Raw genomic sequence first — 23,543 nt, 5'->3', positions numbered from 1 at the left:
TCTTTGAGAAGATAAGCAAAATTGATAAACTAGTAACTAGACTCATCAAGAAAAAAATGGAGAAGACTCAAATGAATAGAATTAGAAATGAAAGAGGAGAAGTAACAACTGACACTGCAGAAATACAAAGGATCATGAGAGATTACTACAAGCAACTGGAAGGAATGGACAAAAACTTATAAAAGCACAACCTTCCAAGTCTGAACCAGGAGGAAACAGAAAATATAAACAGACCAATCACAGGAACTGAAATTGAGACTGTGATTAAAAATCTTCCAACAAACAAAAGCCCAGGACCAGATGGCTTCAGAGGCAAATTTTATCAAACATTTAGAGAAGAGCTAACACCTATCCTTCTCAAACTCTTCCAAAAGATAGCAGAGGGAGGAACACTCCCAAACTCATTCTACTAGGCCACCATCACCCTGATACCAAAACCAGACAAAGATGTCACAAAGAAAGAAAACTACAGGCCAATATCACTGATGAACATAGATGCAAACATCCTCAGCAAAATACTAGCAAACAGAATCCAACAGTACATTAAAAGGATCATACACTGTGATCAAGTGGGGTTAATTCCAGGAATGCAAGGATTCTTCAATATACACAAATCAATCAATGTGATAAACCATATTAACAAATTGAAGGAGAAAAACCATATGATCATCTAAATAGATGCAGAAAAAGCTTTCGACAGAATTCAACACGCATTTATGATAAAACCTCTCTAGAAAGTAGACATAGAGGGAACTTACCTCAACATAATAAAGGCTGTATATGACAATACCACAGCCAACGTCATTCTCAATGGTGAAAAACTGAAACCATTTCCTCTAAGATCAGGAACAAACCAAAGTTGCCCAATCTCACCACTATTGTTCAACATAGTTTTGGAAGTTTTAGCCATAGCAGAGAAGAGAAAAATATAAAAGGAATCCAAATCAGAAAATAACACTGTCACTGTTTGCAGATGACATGATACTATACACAGAGAATCATAAAGATGTTACCAGAAAACTACTAGAGCTAATCAATGAATTTGGTAAAGTAGCAGGATACAAAATTAATGCACAGAAATCTCTTGCATTCCTAGACACTAATAACATGAATCATGAAAAATCTGAAAGACAAATTAAGGGAACATTCTCATTTACCATTGCAACAAAAAGAATAAAATACCTAGGAATAAACCAACCTAAAGAGATAAAGTACCTGTATGCACAAAACTATAAGACACTGATGAAAGAAATTAAAGATGATATAAACAGATGGAGAGATATACCATGTTCTTGGATTGGAAGAATCAACATTGTGAAAATGCCTATACTACCCAAAGCAATCTACAGGTTCAATGCAATCCCTATCAAACTACCACTGGCATTCTTCACAGAACTAGAACAAAAAATTTCACAATTTGTATGGAAACACAAAAGACCCCAAATAGCCAAAGCCATCTTGAGAAAGTAAAACGGAGCTGGAGGAATCAGGCTCCCTGATTCCAGACTATACTACAAAGCTACAGTAATCAAGATAGTATGGTACTGGTACAAAAACAGAAATATAGATCAATGGAACAGGATAGAAGGCCCAGAGATAAACCCACACACATATGGTCACCTTATCTTTGGCAAAGGAGGAAAGAATATACAATGGAGAAAAGACAGTCTCTTCAGTAAGTGGTGCTGTGTAAACTGGACAGCTACATGTAAAAGAATGAAATTAGAACACTCCCTAACACCATACACAAAAATAAACTCAAAATGGATTAAAGACCTAAATGTAAGGCCAGACACTATCAAACTCTTAGAGGAAAACATAGGCAGAACACTCCATGACATAAATCACAGCAAGATCCTTTATGACCCACCTCCTAGAGAAATGGAAATAATAACAAAAATAAATAAATGGGACCTAATGAAACTTAAAAGCTTTTGCACAGCAAAGGAAACCATAAACAAGACCAAAAGACAACCCTTGGAATGGGAGAAAATATTTGCAAATGAAGCAAGTGACAAAGGGTTAATCTCCAAAATATACAAGCAGCTCATGCAGCTCAATATCAAATAAACAAACAACCCAATCCAAAAATGGGTAGAAGATCTAAATAGACATTTCTCCAAAGAAGATACACAGATTGCCAACAAACACATGAAAGGATGGTCAACATCACTAGTCATTAGAGAAATACAAATGAAAACTACAATGAGGTATCACCTCACACCAGTCAGAATGGCCATCATCAAAAATCTACAAACAATAAATGCTGGAGAGGGTTTGGAAAAAAGGGAACCCTCTTGCACTGTTGGTGGGGATGTAAATCGATACAGCCACTATGGAGAATAGTATGGAGGTTCCTTAAGAAACTAAAAATAGAACTACCATATGACACAGCAATCCCACTGCTGGGCATATAACCTGAGTAAAACAAAATTCAGAAAGAGTCATGTACCACAATGTTCATTGCAGCTCTATTTGCAATAGCCAGGACGTGGAAGCAACCTAAGTGTCCATCAACAGATGAATGGATAAAGAAGATGTGGCATATATATATATACGATGGAATATTACTCAGCCATAAAAAAGAAACAAAATTGAGTTATTTGTAGTGAGGTGATTGGACCTAGAGTCTGTCATACAGAGTGAAGTATGTCAGAAAGAGAAAATCAAATACCATATGCTAACACATATATATGGAATCTTAAAAAAAAAATGTTCTGAAGAACCTATGGGCAGGACAGGAGTAAAGATGCAGATGTAGAGAATGGACTTGAGGACACGGCAAGTGGGAATGGTAAGCTGGAATGAAGTGAGAGATTGGCACCGACATATATACACTACCAAATGTAAAATAATAGCTAGTGGGAAGCAGCTGCATGGCACAGGGAGATCAGCTCGGTGCTTTGTGACCACCTACAGGGGTGGGATAGGGAGGTTGGGAGGGAGATGCAAGAGGGAGGAGATATGGGGACATATGTACATCTATGGCTGATTCACTTTGTTATAAAGCAGAAACTAACATACCATTGTAAAGCAATTATACTCCAATAAAGATTTTTAAATAAATAAGTAAATAAATGATGAATCAATAAATGAATGAATAAATAAAGTCTCTTGAGTAATTGGGTTATTTTTTCTATCATTCAACTCTCCATTTTAATCTGCTTTTATTTCCATCAGCCTCAATTCTGTCTGCCTAACTACAATGAATGTGAACTTGCATACTGTTCACAGGAAATAAGGAGCATATTGACCACTTCCTTGGTTTTTATAAGTTAATTTTGGAAACATTACAAATCTTCAGGTGACGTGTAAACTTCTTCAAAACAGGAGTGTCAAAATCATGCCCATGTCTTTCTGAGTGCTGTAAAGAGCCATGTTTCCTGGAGCCAATATCACATATAATTTCAAACTAGTATGGACTAGGCTAGCTTCTGACTTGGATAAGTGACTTTTGGTTATGTCTCAGGGATGGTGCCAGAGGAAATAATGTTATTGAATACAAAACCAGTGTTCCCTAGGGGGGAACCTAATGGCTCAGCACAATGCTACTTGGTAGTTGACAAAAAGAGATGACATATTTAAATTGAGATGTCAGATATAAGCTTAATACCCTGATTTAGTCACCGAGATTAAGCCTTGCCTTCAGGTCTTGAATTACCCTACTCTGAGTGTCTTTCTTTATCCATAATCTTTTTCATGGTGAAAATCATGACCCTTTTTTTTTTCACAGTTACAATTTCAAGTCATCATGAAAACTGCTACTGTATTAAATTCATTCTGGAGAATTATATTGACGTCAGTAACTAAAATGATTGGGCACTGGAAAAAAGAACCAGTCAATTTATGCAAAAATCAATTTGGTGATTGTCCTATTCTGTTGAAAGTTCTACTGTTACAAAGAAGAACCAAAGAACAATCATAAAACAAATCTGATGGAAGAGAAGGTAGATTCTGCATACAAATATTTTTTTCTATTCAACTGCCATTGCCTAATTTAACTCAAATTAAAACTAAAGACTGTTAGTATGATAAGGACTACAGAATCTCATTACTGAATACAGAGATCACCATAATCACCAACATGCAACTTCAAACAGATATCAGCAATTTTAAAAAGAATGGCTGCTTTGATGTCATCCGAGAGTGAAGATACTTTTTTAGATAAGATACTTGTTTTCAGTGTCACTTCCTGGTGTGGTTTCATTTTAATACATTTAAGAGGCGCAAACATCATGCTACTATTCTCCCACATTTTTTAAAGAGCAGTTTTTCTACTTAAAATCAACAGTGCTATCTAAACTTGCTTTAAGAACTGTCAGTCATGGATTGGCTATATGTACAAATGTCCAAAATTGGCTATATGTCCAAAACACCCACCTAATTTGGCAACAGAATTTAACTTTAGCAGCTATCATTAAAAAAAATTATAATCAGAAATATGACTTGAGTTTCTTCTCCCTCGTGAACAAGAAACTTTCCATTTGCACAATAAGTATATCTGTCAAATATAGTAATAACATTATATTATAATATATGTATCTTTAAATATTCAAGTAAACATAGAGTTCATTTTCACTGAAATTAGAAGATTTTGGGTCCTATTCTAATCAGGATTACTGGGGTTGCTCTAGCAGTGAAACCAGTACCCCCCCCAAAAAAATTTGATGGTGATAACTTGGGTCTAAAATACTCATTTAATGGCATATTCACCATGAATGTATTGTGACTCTAATATCTTCAAGATACCCAAAATAAATAATCACCCAAATTTTTAACACCTAAATTTTAATTGATATAGATTCTAGTCCAATGGTAATTAAGCAGCTATACTATCACAAAAAAAAATTTTTTTTTTAACATTAACTTTTTCTTCCCTCAATACTGTAAGCAGATAGGGTAGGGGGTCCCTGGAGAAAGAGAACTAGGTATGGCTTTCATGACATAAGAGAAGCCATTTTTGGCCTAAGCCATTTTGAGATCTAAGCCTGGCCACAACGCTTATCCTTGAACAGGTCTCAGTAATTCATGATCTTAAGGGAAAAAAAGAATGAAGAGACAAAGGATGGTCATCAGGCAAGAGAAATAACAAAAGCAAAGATAATATATCAGTTATTAAGTACTCCCAGTTCCGTTTCAGTGGTAAAGATAAGCCTGAAGCACTCAACCACCAGATCAACTAGAACCTAGGGGAAGATGATGTTGACTTTTTCTGAACTTCATGACTTCAATCAACTAAAGCTTGGACTCTGTTGACCTCTGCTGCAATTCTATACTGAATTATCCCCTGCTTAAGCCCCTTCATGAAGATGCATGTACCCTTAGCTTAAAACTTCCCTGACTTTGTTGTTTGGGAGACAGCTCTTTGGGAAAGATCCCCTGTGTTCTCCTTACTTGCTGCAAGTAATAAATCCTTTCTTCTCTTGATCTTTTGCTTGGTTGTGTCTTTTGGTTCGACACCCACCAAGAGGTGAACCCAGTTTTCAGGTCACAATAATCCTGAAAAAATCTACACCCTCCTAGGAGTAATTATGGCTGAGTTAAGGCCTGTGAAGTACAGGTATACCTTCGCCCTCCTGGAGGGGCTCACTAGAACACATGAAGTAGCATGTGCACTTGAAAAGTTCTCCCCATACATCCTTAAAGTCCTTTGGGTGGCAGAGATACTTACTTGGGTTAGAACTACTGACCTAGGTGATATGTCATGTTCATTAAAATCTAAGATGTCTTTGCATTGATGATTTTCAGATGTGAGTTTTAAATCTAGTAGATCTAACAAACTTGGAAATATGGATATACTTACTATTTTGGAGAATATATCCTTATTTAAAGGGACTTCTTAAAAACCTCTTTGTCTTACTTGTTATTTTCATTAAGTGAAAAAAAAGCACCAAATCGAAATTCAAGAACTGAGAAGTAAACTTGGTGACCTTCTAGGGATTTCTAATCTGTGCTCTGTGGTGAAGAAGCAGAAATATGGACCTTACTTTTAGAATTTCACATAAGTCAATATTGAACATCAAGTTTGGGGGATAATTTTACCATCTGTGGAAAGCTTTTGAGATGATTATCTATCTTCTTGAAATTATCTAGAGGCATTATTGATTTAGAGTGATAATGGCAGACTAAATAATCTGGGTTACCACTTCCCACAGAAAATAAATAAAAACTGGATAAGGTTTTACAAAATAAGTAAACATTTTCCTAAAAGTAACTGTGATGGTTAATTTTATTTGTCAGCTTGACTGGCCACAAGGTGCTCAGTTTAAACATTATTTCTATGTGTGTCTATGAGGGTGCTTCCAGATGAGATTAGCACTTGAATCAGTGGACTCAGGAAAGGAAAGTACCACCCCCAGTGTGGGTTGGCCTCCAATCTGTTGAGGTCCTGAAAAGAATAAAAGGAGGAATTTGCCCCTTTTTTTCCTGTCTCACTGCTTGAGCTGAGACATCTCATTTAATCTCCTGACTTGAACTGAATTACATCCTTGTCTGTCCTGGGTCTCCAGTTTGCAGATGGCAGACTGTGGGACTTCCCAGTTTCCATAACCTCATAAGACAATTCTTCACAATAAATCTTGTATCTAGATCAATCTATCTGTTATGATCTGAATGTCTGTGTCCCCCCAAAATACATGTTGAAATCCTAAGCCCCCAAAGATGATAGTATTAGGAGATGGGATATTTGGGAGGGGCAAGGAACCCCCAAGAATGGATAAGTGCCTTTATAAAAGAATCCAGAGAGATTCCTTGCCCCTTCCGCCTCGTGGACACCGTGCCTAAAGCCCTCATCAAAAGCAACCGTTCCAGTGTCTCGGTCTTGGACTTCCCAGACTCCATAAGTATGACCAATAAATTTCTGCTGTTCATAAGCTACCCAGTCTGTGGTATTGTTACAGCAGCCCAAATGAATTAAGACATTATCTAACTATCTATCTATCTATCTATCTATCTATCTATCTATCTATCTATCTATCTACTTCCTACTGGTTCTGTTTCTAATCAATCAGAGAACGCTGACTAATACAGTAACAAAAAAGTAACAAGGTGGGAAGGCCTTAACTCCCAGGTCAGAGATCAAGGGGAGCAAAGAAACACAGGTTTTACCACAGGAGCATTTGTTGATCAGAGAGGAGGAGGCTGGCAGGCTGAAGGATTTTAGGAGCCCTCTAAGGACAGGACCCTAGTAAACCACTCCCTTGTTTCAAGCCTAAAACTCTACAGATTGCACCATAGGAATAAGAATGAACAGCCCCTCCACATACTGGCTCGCTGTTTTAGTGTCATCCAGGGGACCCAGAAAACAACTAACTTGAACCTAGGATTATATTTGTCCCAGACTGCTAGCTTCCCGAGGAGCCTGACAGAAACCAATAAAATTCTGAAGAAGTATTTCTACAGATAATTTTTCATTATAATAATGTTAAGCAAAATCAAAGATAATTAGGAACACAAAGAGGTATGACACCAAGACTACAAACCAGCAAAATTAATTAACAGGCACAGAAACAGCCCCCTCCATGAAAGAGCCACACTACACTTACCATGTCTAAGGAAATGGAAGTCAAACTTAAGTATGACTACATGAAACTGGAAACTATAAAAAATGGCTCAGAAGTTTTTAAAAAAGAACCAAATCAAAATTTAAGAACTGAGAAGTAAACTTGGTGACCTTCTAGGGATTTCTAATCTGTGCTCTGTGGTGAAGAAGCAGAAATATGGACCTTACTTTAAATGTGTGTACTTCTGCCTCGTGTTAGAGGCTTGTGGCAGGGAATGGCTGGTATCGGGAAAAGGTTAGAAGCTTATTCCTAACTGCCCTCTTCCTCACTTCTCTAGAATTTGTTAGTGCTCACAAAAAATATGCTATTTGCTGTTCATTGAAGCTCTGTTTAAAATAGCCAGGACATAGAAGCAACCTAAGTGTCCATCAACAGATGAATGGATAAAGAAGATGTGGCACATAAATACAATGGAATATTACTCAGCCATAAAAAGAAATGAAACTGAGTTATTTGTAGTGAGGTGGATGGACCTAGAGTCTGTCATACAGAGTGAAGTAAGTCAGAAAGAGAAAAACAAATATCATATGCTAACACATATATATGGAATCTAAGAAAAAAATAAAGGTCATGAAGAACCTAGGGGTAAGACGAAAATAAAGACACAGACCTACTAGAGCATGGACTTGAGGATATGCAGAGGGGGAAGGGTAAGCTGTGACGAAGTGAGAGAGTGGCATGGACATATATACTACCAAATGTAAAATAGATAGCTAGTGGGAAGCAGCCGCATAGCACAGGGAGATCAGCTCTGTGCTTTGTGACCACCTAGAGGGGTGGGATAGGGAGGGTGGGAGGGAGGGTGACGCAAGAGGGAAGAGATATGGGAACATATGTATATGTATAACTGATTCACTTTGTTATAAAGCAGAAACTCACACACCATTGTAAAGCAATTATACTCCAATAAAGACATTAAAAAATGCTATTTGCCATAAAACTCATTATTCCTTTGTGCACAGTGCTGTGATTTTGTAATAGTTTTGTCACCTTTATATTTCTGATTTCCCAGCAGCACTAGCTCACCTTCTGATGCCCCCTAGAAATATCCTACCTTATTAAGTTTCTACAGAATGCTTGTGTACATAATGATTTATTATTTATAAAAGCCCCGTGGAACAGACACAGCAGGTACTACTCATACTTCATATGAAGCAGCTAAAAGTCAGTTTAAGTGCTCAAGAGCACGTAACTAAAGTCTGGAACTACCACTAAAACACTAGTTCTTTGATTACCTACTCCAGTGTTTTTTTTTTCCCCCCCACGTTACCATAATAATCTAGAATAATAGCTTTCTACTTTTTTGGTAACATTTCCAGTCATCCTACAATGACCTTTTTCAAATGTCCCTGTATTTTAGCAGGCAGTCATGCTCGCATACCCAGGTGGTTGACCTCAGTGTAGACACAACCTCAGTTTTCCGTGAATGTGGGGCAGTGGCCCTCCATTGCTAATTGGTGGTGGGAAGAGGTCTAGATTTTTTTTCACTCTAGGGAAGTGACTCATCTTTTCAGAGTAAAAAGATGGAAATTTGTATAAGTATTTTATATTTGATCTATCTTTGCAATATTGATATCTTCCTGGTCCAAAAGAACTTCAGTAGATTCTGGAGACACAAATACCCTTCAGGATGGAAAGTACCTCAGAACAACTCTAGACATACGGAAACTGCATTGGGCCATATATGTATGACTCCATTTTCTCCTACATTCTTAAAAGCTGGCACCATTGGAAATAAGAGAACTTGCTGCATCAGCCCACAGGATTCTCCAACATGTCCCTGCATTACAGGTATGGTGAGGATGAGTCCAGTCTTCACCGCCTTGAGGCAGCCAAAACTGCGTCGACCTGTCTGGCACCCTTCATTACTAGTAAGTTGGCTTAATTTTCCCCATCTTTCCTTTTTAATAAAAGTATTCTCGGTTATATATTTTGAAAAGTATCCTTCTGTGAAAACTAGAGCAGGAAATTTTGTCACTAAAACAATTTACACACACACATGCACAGTTTTTTTCACACACACAGCAAAAACAAGCATGAATGAAAGTATAAAGCTCTTAGGACCCTCTCGTTGAAAAGGGCTATACACCGGAATGCTAATTGTCCAATTCTGATGCTGGAGAAGGTCAAGAAAAATGTGATACAGATATGTGGTTTTAGCATGCTTCATCATATTAAGATGCCCCATAGGTAATTATTATGGCCTAAATATTTGTCTATAGTTAACAAAATTTGCAAGAAAAGGTGACAGAAATGAGTCTTAAAACATCCAGATGTAATTTGGTTTTAAATATGCTCTGCCATGTTAAAAAAAGAAACTAAATGGCCAGTTAATACGGCCATCTGACATGAGACATGTGAGGCCTACATAGCAGTTAGTAATAAGGCCTGGTCATATTAGGCAGAAAAGTGAAGGTCATTTGAAATAATAATTCCTTTGAAATGTATTATGCTCCAGCCATACCGAAATTCTTTCGTTTCCTTACATCATGTACTTTCTCACCTCCAGACTACTTCACGTATGCTTTTCCCAATCCAGAAGAGTCATTTTCTCTCTCTTCACCTAACTTCTACTAAACCTTCAGGTCTGCTTCCATGTCACTTTCTTTAGGAATTCCAGAAGGATTCCTGTTATTAGTTATTCATGTTGTATATTCCCAGAGTAATCTTCATTGTCTCCTATCAGAGCCCTTACAGTTATTATAAATTATTTTTCTGCTAGACATAAGCTCAATTCAATGATTATTTTGATTTCCCAGGGCCCACTGACAGGGAGCAGTACACAATGGGCATTCAATAAATGGTGATAAGTGCTCAGAAAAAAATATTAACATAGATTTGGAGATAAACTGAATTGAAAGTATAAATGTTAAGATTTAGAATTATTATTTGTCTTTGTCTCAAGCTCAGGGCTATACACCTTAACATTATCTTCCTTCTCAGTTTCGAGTGCCAGATTTCATGTTAAGGTTTAAGAATGAACACTTTGATTGAATTCTCTGAGTTATAGAAATTATCCATCTCTCTTGAGGTGGTAGGGTAAGAAAAAACTAATCTGCACCTACCTTCAATGTTTAAATTCATCTACAGAACACCATAACGGTAGAAGGAAAACTGGAATTATTCACTGATAACAGGAATGTGTAAGTTGAAAATTTAAAAAAACTTCAAACTATTAGAATTAATAAAGATTTCTGTAAGTTCACTGGATCTATAAGAAACACTTGTATTTCCATGTACATACAAGGTCAGTTTTTTAGTTTCTAGTGAAACATTAGTTTAACATTAGTTTCATGATTGTAAATGGATTGGAAGATTCAATATTACTATCATGTCATCTCTTCCCTAATCCATCTACAGAATAATTTCAGTATTAATAAAAATCCCAGCATTTGTGTGTGTGTGTGTGTGTGTGTGTGTGTGTGTATGTTGACAAATTGATTTCAAAACCTATATAGAAATGCAGAGGCCTAAGAAAAGCCAAGACAATCTTGAAGAAGAAAAAGTTGGAGGATTTACACTACCATATATAAAGACACATTTCAAAGCTATAGACATCAAGATAGATTGGTACTGGGGCAAACAAAGACTAATAGACCAATAGAACAGAAAAGAAACCAAGCCACACATATATGGTTGCCTGATATTTAGCAAAGGTACCATTGCCATTCGATTAGGACATGAGGGTTATCAGTAGACTAGATAAATAGCTTGTGGTATACTACATGGCAATGTAGAAGTGTGGAATTCTGCTACTCACAATAACATGAATGAATCTCGCAGACAAAATGTTGAATGCAGGCATCTACATGAGGGTCAAGAACAGGAAACCTGATCTTTGGTAATAGAAGACAAATATTGGTTAGTTTTGTGGAGTTTATTGACTGGAAGGGACGTGAACAACTCTTCCAGGGTATTTATAGTGTGTATTTTTATCTGTATGATGGTTTCATGGGTGGAATACATATGTAAAACTCCATCAAGCTGAACAATTAAAATTTATGCACTTTATATATGCTATGCCTTAGTTTAAAAAAGGAGTCAAACATTAAGAGAAGCTTGCAAAAAAAAAAACCTTTTAAGGAGTTTTAAGAAGAGGAGGATGACTAGCAGAGATGGGAGTGGGGGAGGGGACCTGAAGAATCTATTTGATTCAGCACCAAAGAGGCCTTTGATGAGACCTTTTCGTAAAGTGGAAAACCTGAGTCCAGTTTTCAATGATTCAAGTTGTGAATGGAAGAAAGAACTACAAAAAATTATAGTACATTAATCCTTACTATCCAAGCAGGGAAAGAAAGAGGATGGCAGCTCGAAAGGGCTGTAGGGTAAGAGAAGAGTGTTTCATTCTGAATAAAAATGAGGCTTTGTATTATTCCTTAATATCCATAAAAACTATTTCCAGTCCTTATAAATCTAACTGGATCTCAAGTGTTAAATTCAGCAAAGAAATTTTTCTCCTCTGCTTTTTTGATCAGAAGAAAGAGTGTACACTTCCAACGGAGTTTGGAAAATTACATACCAAAATTCGAATTATTCAACTTTTTATTTAAAATTGACCACCTATAAAAGAGTTTGCTTACATACATCTAACTAAGGGAGAGTTTAAAAAATTAATTACTCTGAAAATGCATACCAAAATATAGCCCTTAACTCAACAATTATTTTATCTTCTCTCTGTCAATTCATGTGAAGTGTGCAGGCTGATAATTGCTGAGTGATAACTACACTTTTTACTGTTCCATGAATGTTCAATACTGTTACATATATTTTGGTATTTTTTCCCTCCAAGTCCCTCTTTTCTGTAAACTTACAGTGATAAAAAGAGGAGATGAATTACTTTTATTACAGATTCTACCTTATTTGAACCACACTAAGTTCATATGATTTTCATTAAAAATCCAAGGATTTTCATAGAGTTTTATACTTTACTAGCAACATCAGCAATACTCATGCACAAAAGTATGTCTGCCCCCTCCCAGAAGAATATATAAACAGTAAATGACTTACTATAATGTGCTGATAAGGATCTATAAATGACATGTTGATTTCAATTACAGGAAATCTCTTCACACTTCAAAAGTCTTCTCTGGCACTCTAGCTTCTTTAAAACCTACAAAATAAACAATCTTTATTGTTAAGCCTTCTCTTGGATGTATTCCCAAGATCTAGATGATAATGGGTGTGAACCTTAGGAAGTACCTCTACCCAAGGGGACTAGTTAGATTGAGCTCCTTAATTGTTTATATGCATGGGTATACTCAATTTAGGAAAGGATAAACATATTCTGATAGTACTTCTTAATTTCCATATTTCTTTGTTGAAATTTATTCTGTGAGTAATTATTTGGAAACCCCAGGATTTTTTTTTTTTTTGCATTTGCCAAGTATTTCATGAGAAATATATTGAAATTACAGAAAATTAAAATTGTTTTTATACTATTTATAATTTAAAAACCACATGTCACTGTTTATTTTCTTAACTGGATCAGTATTACACAAATTCACAATAAAAAAAGAACATTTTTCACTTTAGCTATTTGTTAAGAATTTTAAAAACATATTCATGTTAAATTTCTATTTTAATACTGATGTTTTAAAAGAAATGTTTGTTCATTCTAAAGTACCAGGTTAACTTGAAAGCAGCTAAATGAAATATTAAACAATTAGAAACAGTGCTGTACAAAATGACGGAAACAAGCAAAAAGTGGAACTAGAGAATAACCTGAGACCTGATCTCGGGAAAGGAGCTAACTATAGAAGGTGAGGTGGAATGAATTTAGAACATAGTGTTCCAGGTGGGCAATTAGAGGAATTGGGAGAAGACAAATGGCTAGTGAATGGTGAGCAAGAGTGAAAATGGCTTATGATGAGTTTGGAAATAATAGTCATGGACAGATCATGTAGAGCCTTGTAGGCAACTGTTCACCAAGATATAGCTCACCCATTCTCCAGGACACAGCTTAAATGTCAGCTCGACAGAGAAGCCTTCCATGACGTTCAGAATACATTTGGTCTGCCTGTTACTGGTTCCATTTATACCTTGTACTTAAGTGAAATTCCAGAAGGTGTAAGGCTAGTACTCAAAGTGTTTAGAGGAAATTTGTTACTGGCACCCAAAGTTTGGTGTCAGCAACTTTATTTCCTCTTCTCATTTCTAGCAACTCCATTCATAACCCCTGTGTTTACCACCCAACTATTCACCACAACTACTGTCACTACCATATCCTGCATCAAGACCTGGATAGAGGCTCTCTATATATTAAAGCCAAAAGTAGGAAGCATGTGTACAACAGCTAACTGCCCAGGTCTATTAGGTTAGAAACTACAAGACAAATAGATATTTAAAAACATCGCCCATGGACCTTAATCCTAGAGCAACATCCTTTTGTTCTTTAAATCCATTCAGGGGTATCTCTTTTCCTACCTTACTAAGCTTAAAAACAAAAACAAGAATGGAAAATAACTGAGTTGACACAGAGTCTGAACGTTGTAAGGGAAGACTCCATAGAACAAGCTGAGGAAAGTCACTAAAACAAACAAATAAACAGTAACGGTAATCATCCCAGAGAAAGGATCAGAATCCATGAGTTGCTATAATATATAATAATCTAAAATACCCAGTTTTCAGCAACAACAACCACTAAAAACAAAAAAGAAAAACAGGAAATTGTGACCTCGTGAGACACACAGGAAAAAAAGCAGTCAATAATAACTATCTCTGAAGGACCCCAGATTATGAACTTAAGAAATATTTCACAGCATCTGTTATACGTTCACAGAACTAAAGGAAAGCATGAATTAAAGGAAAGTATGATACAATAATATATCAAATAGAAAATAGCAATAAAGAAATACAGACATTAGAAAAAATAACCAAATGGAAAATCTGGAGTTAAAACATAATTGAGGACTTCCCTGGTGGCACAGTGGTTAAGAATCCACCTGACAATGCAGGAGACACAGGTTCAAGCCTTGGTTGGGGAAGATCCCACATGCCACGGAGCAACTAAGCCCGTGAGCCACAACTACTGAGCCCATGTACTACAACTATCGAAGCCCATGTGCCTAGAGCCCGTGCTCTGCAACAAGAGAAGCCACCACAATGAGAAGCCTGCGCACCACAATGAAGAGTAGCCCCCACTTGCCACAACTAGAGAAAGCTCGCACACAGCAACGAAGACCCGACACAGCCAAATAATAATAATTAATTAATTTTAAAAATAACTGAAAAATTTACTAGAGAGGATAAACAGATGTGAGCTTGTAGAAGAATCAGTGAATTGAAAGGTGCCTCAACAGAGAGTATTCAATCTGAAGAACAGAAAAATAAAATTAAAATAATGAAGAAAAATGAACAAAGCCTCAAAGACTGGGGACAACATCAACTACACTAATGTATATGCAAGTGGAATCTCAGAGGGGAAAGAAAAAAAGGAAAGAAAAAATATTTGAAGAAATAATGGCTGAACATTTCCCGAATTTGATTAAAAACATGTTGAAAAGCTCAACCAATTCCAAGTGGGAAAAATACAAAGAGATCCAAACCTAGACATATTTTATCTGTTGAGTATCCAAGACAAAAATAAAATAAAATCTTGGAAGTTACAGAAGAAAAAAGCTTCATCAAGTACAAGGTAACCAAAATAAGACTAATAGATGACTTCTCATCAATGGAGCTTGAAGGCAATTGGATGACATATTCAAAATGCTGAAAGAATAAAACTGTCAACCAAGGATACTATATCCAATAAAATTATCCTTCAAGAAAAGAAGAGAAAGAAAGACATTCCCACATCAATACAGACTGAGATAATTTTTTTTGCTGGGAGATATGCATTACAAGAAATAGTGGGAAAAGTTCAGGTTGAAAGGAAGTGACACCAGATAGTAACTCAAATCCACACAAAGAAATAGAGAGCACTGATAAAGGTAAGTATATAGAAAATTTTAAATGATGGTATAAATACATATTTTTTTCTCTTCTCTTAACTGATTTAGAAGTCAACTACATAAAATAATAATAATAAAATTGTGTTGTTGGACTTAAAGATGTAATATATATTAAAATAATAGTACAAAAAAGGGGAAGAAATTGGGGCTATAATGGAGTAAGGAAAGAACACAAGATGGTAATTGAATCCATAGGAAGAAAGAAATTGTAAATAAATATATCAATATAAAATATTTTATAAATACAATTTTTTTCTTTTCTTCTTAATCTTCTTTAAAAGAAATGGAATATGTAAAGCAATAAATTACAATACTGTACTGTTGGGTTTACAACATATATAGAATTAATATATATGATAATAATAGAACAAAGGAGTGGGGAGGGATTGGAACTATATTAGAGCAAAGTTTCTATATTTTACTGGAATTAAGTTAATATTTGCATAAAGTAGATTGTAATAAATTAAGGTGCACCTAGAAATAATTCCTAGAATAACCACTAGGAAAATCACTCAAAAATATAGTTAGGGCTTCCCTGGTGGCACAGTGGTTGAGAATCCACCTGCCAATGCAGGGGACACAGGTTCGTGCCCCGGTCTGGGAAGATCCCACATGCCGCGGAGCGGCTGGGCCTGTGAGCCATGGCCACTGAGCCTGCGCATCCAGAGCCTGTGCTCCGCAATGTGAGAGGCCACAACAGTGAGAGGCCCGCGTACCACACACACACACAAATATATATATATATATATATATATATATATATATATATATAGTTAAAACATCAACAAAGGAACTAAAATTGTCTGCTAGAAGATACCAACTTAACACAAGGAACAGAGGAACAAAAAAAGAAATGAGACTTATAGAAAACAGAAAGGAAAATGGCAGATGGAAATCCAACCATAACTATAATGTAGTAGTCCCTTCTTATCTGCTGTTTCCCTTTCCAAAGTTTCAGTTACCTGTGGTCAACTGAAGTCCAAAAATATTAAGTGGAAAATTCCAGAAATAAATAATTCATAAGTTTAAAATTTTGCACTGTTCTGAGCAACATGATGACATCTCATAATATCTTGCTCCATCCCACCCAGAATATGAATCATCCCTTTGTCCAAAGTATTCTACCCATTAGCCACTTAATAGCCATCCTGGTTATAAAATTGACTGTTGCAGTATCTCAGTGTTTGAATTCAAGTAACCCTTATTTCAATTAATAATGGTCCCAAAGCACAAGAGTAGTGATGCTGGCAATTCAGATATGCCAAAGAGAAACTGTAAAGTGCTTCCTATAAATGAAAAGGTGAACGTTCTCAACTTAAGGAAAGAAAAAAAAATGTATGCTGAGTGTGCTAAGATCTACAGTAAGAAGGAATCTTTTATCTGTGAAACTGTGAAGGAGAAAAAAGAAATCCGTGCTAGTTTTGCTGTCACACCTCAAACTGCAAAAGTTACTGCCACAGTGCAGATAGGTGCTTAGCTAAGACGGAAAAGGTATTAAATTTGTACCATAAAATACTTTGAGAGAGACCAAATTCATATAACTTTCATTACATATATTGCTAAAATTGTTCTATTTTATTATTAGTTATTGTTGGTAAACTCTTACTGTGCCTAATTTATAAATTAAACTTTATCATAGGTATGTATAAGAAAAAATATATGTTGGATACAGCATACCTGAGATTTCAGGCATCCACCAGGAGTCTTGGAACATAACCACTGCAGATGACTATAATATTAAATGTGAATGAATTTTATCCTCCAATCAAAAGGCAGAGGTTGTCAGGCTCAATAAAATCTAATACATACAAAAGACTAATAAAATCCAAATAAGTTTTGTAGTTTAGTTAATATCATTCTACCAATGTCAGTTTCCTGGTTTTGATAATGTACTATGGCTATTCAAGATATAATATTTGGGAAATCTGGGTAAAGAATATATGGAAGGTTTTTTTGCAATTTTCTTTAATGTGGACCATTTTTTTAAAGTTTTTATTAAATTTGTTACAATATTGCTTGTTTTGGGTTTTGGGTTTTTGGCTGTGAGGCATGTGGGATCTCAGCTCACTGACCAGAAGTCAAACCCACACCCCCGACATTGGAAGGCAAAGTCTTAACCACTGGACCTCCAGGGAAGTTCCATATTTTTGCAATTTCTTACCTTAAATTATTTCAAAATAAAAAATTAGTTTAAAAGTCCAATACATGAGGATAGATGTAATTTATATGTACAATTTTCATTCCAAAGTTATGTTCAAAAGAAGTAACAAAGGAATCATATGGGGAAATTATTGGGTAAGGTTCACTTTCTTCAGAATAAAATCATTGGTCATTATCGCCAGACAGTGATGACATTTTCAGTTCCAGTTACAAATAGGCACCCATTCATCCTTTTTCCCCCTGAACTGTTAATAGTAACAGTAGATATTTTAGGTTTCTGTGAAATTAAGGCATTTCTATCCACCTAGCCACATTAAATACTGTGAAAATATCTTCCCCCAAACAACTAGCTTAGCCTGGAAACATTATTGCAACTAATTTGCATAACCACTATCATGAATGATGTATCATGAATGATATCATGAATGAATACTCATAAAACAGCAGTTTTGGGTTTTTTTGTTTTTTATAACTAAGCTGAATAACCAGTCTTGGTGAGTATACAGTCTTTTAAGTCTGAAGCAAGAGATGAAGCTCATAGTTTCTTTTTTTTCTTTCTTTCTTTTTTTTCCCTTGGCTGCCCTGTAATTAGAAACTTCCTGAACACTAATGAAAGGGAAATGCAGATACACTTTTCAACACACACTTGCCTGTGCAATGCAACTGTTGACTTTCAGTGAATGCTTCATATTGTGTGGTCTGTCCAAAACCCTGTTAGTCACATTGTCAGGGCAAGATGGACTTCTCTGGGAAAGGTGAAAAACAAACAAACAAAACAAAACAAAACAAAAACACAGACTAGAGTGTTTTGTCATTCTCTTTCCCTGCCTAGAGTTACAGGACAACAGGAAAATAAGAGGTTATCACAAGTATACCACAGAGATATTGCAGGTTTGGTTCCAGACCACCACAACAAAGCAAATATCTCAATAAACCGAGTCACAAAAATTTTTTGGTTTTCCAGTGCATATAAAAGTTATGTTTATATTGTAATGTAGTCTACTGAGTGTGCAGTAGCACTGTATCCAAAAGAACAATGTACAAACCTTAATTTAAAATACTTTATGGCTAACCATCATCTCAGCCTTTAGCGAATAATAATTGTTTGCTGCTGGAGGTCTTCGACGTTGATGGCTGCTGACTGATCAGGATGGTGGTTTCTGAAGGTTGGGGTGACTATGGCAATTTCTTTTTCATGTGTGTAGCAATTTCTTAAAATGAGACAATGATGAAGTTTACTGCATCAATTGACTCTTCCTTACAAGAAGAATTTCTCTGTGGCATGCAATGCTGTTTGAGAACATTTTACCCACAGTAGAACTTCTTTCAAAATTGGAGTCAAGGGACTTCCCTGGTGGTCCAGTGGTTAAGAATCAGCCTTCCAGTGAAGGGGACGTGGGTTCGATCCCTGGTTGGGGAACTAAGATCCCACATGCCGCAGGGCCACCAAGCCCACGCACTGCAACTACTAAGCATGCAGGTCACAACTAGAAAGCCCATGCACCACAACTACAGAGCCTGCATGCTGCAACTACTGAGCCTGCATTCCACAACTAAGACCCGACACAGCCCCCTCCAAAAAATTAAATACATAAATATTAAAACAAAACAAAATTTGAGTCAAACCTCTCAAACCCTGCTACTGCTTTATCAACTGAGTTTATGTAATGTTTTAAACTTTTTACTGTCATTTCAACAATGTTCACAGCATCTTCACCAGGAGTAGATTTGATCTCAAGAAACCACTTTCTTTGCTCATCCATGAGAAGCAACTCCTAATCCTTTCAAGTTTTATCATGAGACTGCCAAAATTCAGTCACAACTTCAGGCTCCACTTCTAATTCTAGTTCTCCTGCTATTTCCACCACATCTGCAGTTACTTCCTCCACTGAAATCTTGAACTCCTCAAAGTCATCCATGAAGGTTAGAATCAACTTCTTATAAACTTCCTTTAATGTTGATATTGTGACCTCTTCCCATGAATCACAAATGTTCTTCATGGAATCTAGAATGATGAATCTTTTCCAGAAAGTTTTCCATTGCCTTTGCTCAGATCCATCAGAGGAATCACTATCTATGGCAGCTATAGCTTTACAAAAATGTATACTTCTTAAAGAATAAGACTTGAAAGTCAAATGAATTGATGTTGTGTCAACAGGCATAAAAACAACATTAATTGCATTGTACATCTCTGTCAGAGCTCTTGGGTGACCAGGTGCATTGTCAGTGAGCAGTAGTAATATTTTGAAAGCCATCCTTTTTTTGAGAAGTAGGTCTCAACAATAGGCTTAAAATATTAAGTAAATCATGTTCTAAACAGATATGCTGTCACCTAGGCTTTGTGTTTCCATTTATAGAGTACAGGCAGAGTAGATTCAGCATAATTCTTAAGGGCCCTGAGATTTTCAGAATGGTAAATGAGCACTAGCTTCAACTTAAAGTTGCAAGATGCATTAGCCCCTAACAATAAAATCAGCCTATCCTTTGAAACTTTGAAGCCAGGCATTGACTTCTCCTCTCTAGCTATGAAAATCCTAGATGGCATCTTCCTCCATTAGAATGTTGTTTCATCTCCATTGAAAATCAGTTGTTTGGTGTAGCCACCCTCATTAATGATCTCAGCTAGATCCTCTGGATAACTTGATGCAGCTTCTACATCAGCATTTGCTGCTTCATCTTGCATTTTGACGTTTAGAGATGGCTTCTTTCCTGAAACCTCATGAAACAACCTCTGCTAGATTCAAACTTTTCTTCTGCAGCTTCCTTACTTCTCTCAGTCTTCATAGAGTTGAAGAGAGTTAGAGCCTTGCTCAGGATTAGGGTTTGGCTGAAGGAAATGTGGCTGGTTGGATCTTCTATCCATTCCACTAAAACTTTCTTCGTATCAGCAATAAGGTTGTTTCACTTTCTTATCATTCATGTGTTCACTAGAGCAGCATTTTAATTTCCTCAAGAACTTTTCCTTTGCATTTACAACTTGGCTAACTGTTTGGTACAAGAGGCCTAGCTTTTGACTGATCTCAACTTTCAACATGCCTTCCTCACTAAGTTTAAACTTATTTCTAGTTTTTGATTTAAAATGAGAGACACATGACTTTTCCTTTCACCTGAACAATTAAAGACCATTACAGCATTATTAATTGGCCTAATTTCAATATTGTTGTGTCTTAGGGAATAGGAAGGCCTGAAGAGAGGGAGATAGATGGGGAACAGATAATGGATGGAGCATCAGAACACACACAACATTGACCAGTTAAGTTTGCTGTCTTATATGGAGCATGTATCTCTCTTCATGGAGCCCCAAAACAATTACGATTGTTTCTTTATCTATAAAATAGGGGAAATGGTCCCCACACCTCACAGAGGCAGTGGGAGGATGAAATGAGAAAAACTATGTCAATTATTAAGCATAGTACCTAGTGGGTCATAAATATACAAAATTATCATTTGTTATTGTTTTTTAGGAAACTGATGCTTTCCCCCAAATTCCTGAGACTTGTTTGGTTCTATGGAGTTTTCTAAGAAATTCAAGTAGGTAAATTTGTTGAGCACATTTTATAAAGACTGTGTACTTTATCATACTCAACAATAAGTTTTAATAGAGATTAAAAAGTCCTGCTGTTTCTGATCCATTAAATTATATATATATATACACATATGTGTGTGTATATATATATATGATATATATATATATATATATATATATATATATATGGCTCTGATTTATCTGCTTCAAAATTCAAAGCTTTCTCCATTATTCTGGATATAGAAGGATGTTCTAAAAGCATGAAGGCATGAAGTGCATTATTGTTTCCATCATCATCATTCACATATACCAAGGCATTACTAAAGTTACTAAGGCATTAATAAAGTTTTAAAGTCTTAAATTATTTTGCTGTTGCTTTTTTTAAACCTAGGCTAAGCAAAGAGTTTGATATCATCCATAGGCACAGAGGAATGAAGAAACAACAAGAATTAAGTACATGAGCTGCTTTATATTAGACCTGTCTCTCAGGCTGTACCCTAACCTTAATACAGAAAACCTGTTAAGAGAACTGCCCTGTTCCCAAGGAAATAGACAAGCATGCCACCAGATACAAAGGCACAGATTAATGAACTGGGTCTATTTCTCAAGCCAGGAACCCAAGAGTATGGTACATGCCTCTCAGGTCCCACAGTGAGATGCCTGGTCCCTCACTGATGTCCATCCACACTATTCCTTTTGAATTGAATTTTTCCACTCTGCTTTTATTCCTAGGCCACTGACACTGCTTCTTCATCTCTCAAACTTGTATTATTGAAAGTTCATTATTTAACCTGACAAATATATATGGAATATCTACTGGAGTTTCAGAGCAGAGAAAGATTGAACTGGTTTAAAATAAACAAGGCTTGCTAGAAAAGGCAAATACCTGAGCTGATATTTGAAACGACAAAAGGGCCTAGATGTCTAGAAATGGGGGTAGAAACATGTGCTCTAGGAGAAGGCCATGAGCAGCAAGCTGCAGCCACAGTGGAGATGCCCCATCCCATCTCAGGCTCTCACCAGTGCCACCCAGCCACCCAAAACCCTCCTTACCTCTCTCCCACATACCAGTTTGTTTTTGGCCTTGCTGTGTGCGACCTGTGGGATTTTAGTTCCTGGACAAGGAATCAAACTCAGGTCTTGGCAGTGAAAGCGCAGAGTCCTAACCACTGGACCACCAGGGAACTCCCTCCCCCCACACACCTTCTGTGCAGGATAGTCTCTTCCTGTCCTTCAGGATTCTGTATAAACTCACTCTCTGAAGTAAACCATCTCTTTATCTACATGGTTAGGACCCTTGTATTTCTCCTTGATATCTCCTACCACAGTGTTATGTACTCTACCACCATTATTTAGAGGGTATGTCTCCTCTAGCTGTGAACAGCAGGAGGGAAGTTCTGTCTCCTTCTCCCTGTATTTTTGCTGGGCCCAGGGTGATCACCCAATTACTATGTACTAAAGGATGAATGAACAAACTTGGAATTTATATGGATTACTGGGGAAAACTGATTAGACCATAGATGAGGTTCTGGGTTGAGAACTAATCAAGGGGAAGTAGAGTGTAATTATAGAACCTGGAATGACAAGCTGGAAGATATCTCAGCAATTACTAATCTGAATGCTTAATTTCAAAAGTTCACATTATGCATTTCCCAGATGACAGTGTTATTGTGCTAAGTGACTTATATACACCATCTTGTTTTGTCTTCATAATAAGAGAGGGATTATTATTTCCATTTTAGAGATAAAGCATGAGTGATTTGTCTAAAAATCACTGAGAACTCAAACTGAGGCAGATGGTCCCCCTTATTCACACTTTACAAGAGAATACTGTCTCCCAGAAAGACTAAGCAGTGTTCCCCAGGTCATCTGGGTGACAAACGTTGAGTTGGCCCTAGAATCTTGACCCTCTGACTCATACCAGATTTTCTTTCTACATCATTCTGCCATTCTACAAAAGCCTCTAAAGGACAGGAAGAGAGAGGGGACAGGGTGGAAGTGACACTTTGTATTAGTTTGCCAGGGCTACTAAACACCACAACCTACATGGCTTAAACAACAGAAACATTTTCTGACAGTTCTAGAGGCCAGAAGGCTAAGATCAAAGTGTCCAGCAGGTTTGGTTTCTTCTGAGGCCTTTCTTCTCGGCTTGAAGATGCTATCTTCTCCCTGAATCCTCACATGGTCTTTCCTCTGTGCCCATGCTCCCCTAGTGTCTCTTAGAGTGTCCAAATTTCCTCTTGTTATAATCACACCAGTCAACTGGATGAGGGCCCATCCTAAGGGCCTCATTTTAACTCAGTCACCTCTTTAAAGGCCTGATCTCCAAATACAGTCACATTCTCA

At 36.6% G+C, this 23,543-nt stretch overlaps 1 protein-coding gene across 2 annotated transcripts in view; it reads right to left on the bottom strand.

Moving 5' to 3' along the window:
- The window catches only part of PLA2G4A (phospholipase A2 group IVA), a 214,896-nt gene that overhangs the window by 123,368 nt on the left and 67,985 nt on the right, over positions 1 to 23,543 (bottom strand). For both annotated transcript variants that reach the window (XM_067029703.1, XM_059076585.2), the window contains exon 2: positions 12,570 to 12,672. In XM_067029703.1, coding sequence (XP_066885804.1) covers positions 12,570 to 12,602 — 33 coding nt within the window. In that variant the 5' untranslated portion in view covers positions 12,603 to 12,672. The remainder of the gene's footprint in view (positions 1 to 12,569; positions 12,673 to 23,543) is intronic.

This window comes from Kogia breviceps, chromosome 1 (genome assembly GCF_026419965.1).
Source record: "Kogia breviceps isolate mKogBre1 chromosome 1, mKogBre1 haplotype 1, whole genome shotgun sequence".
Lineage (NCBI taxonomy): Eukaryota > Metazoa > Chordata > Mammalia > Artiodactyla > Physeteridae > Kogia > Kogia breviceps.
This window is presented reverse-complemented; position numbering and strand designations above follow the sequence as displayed.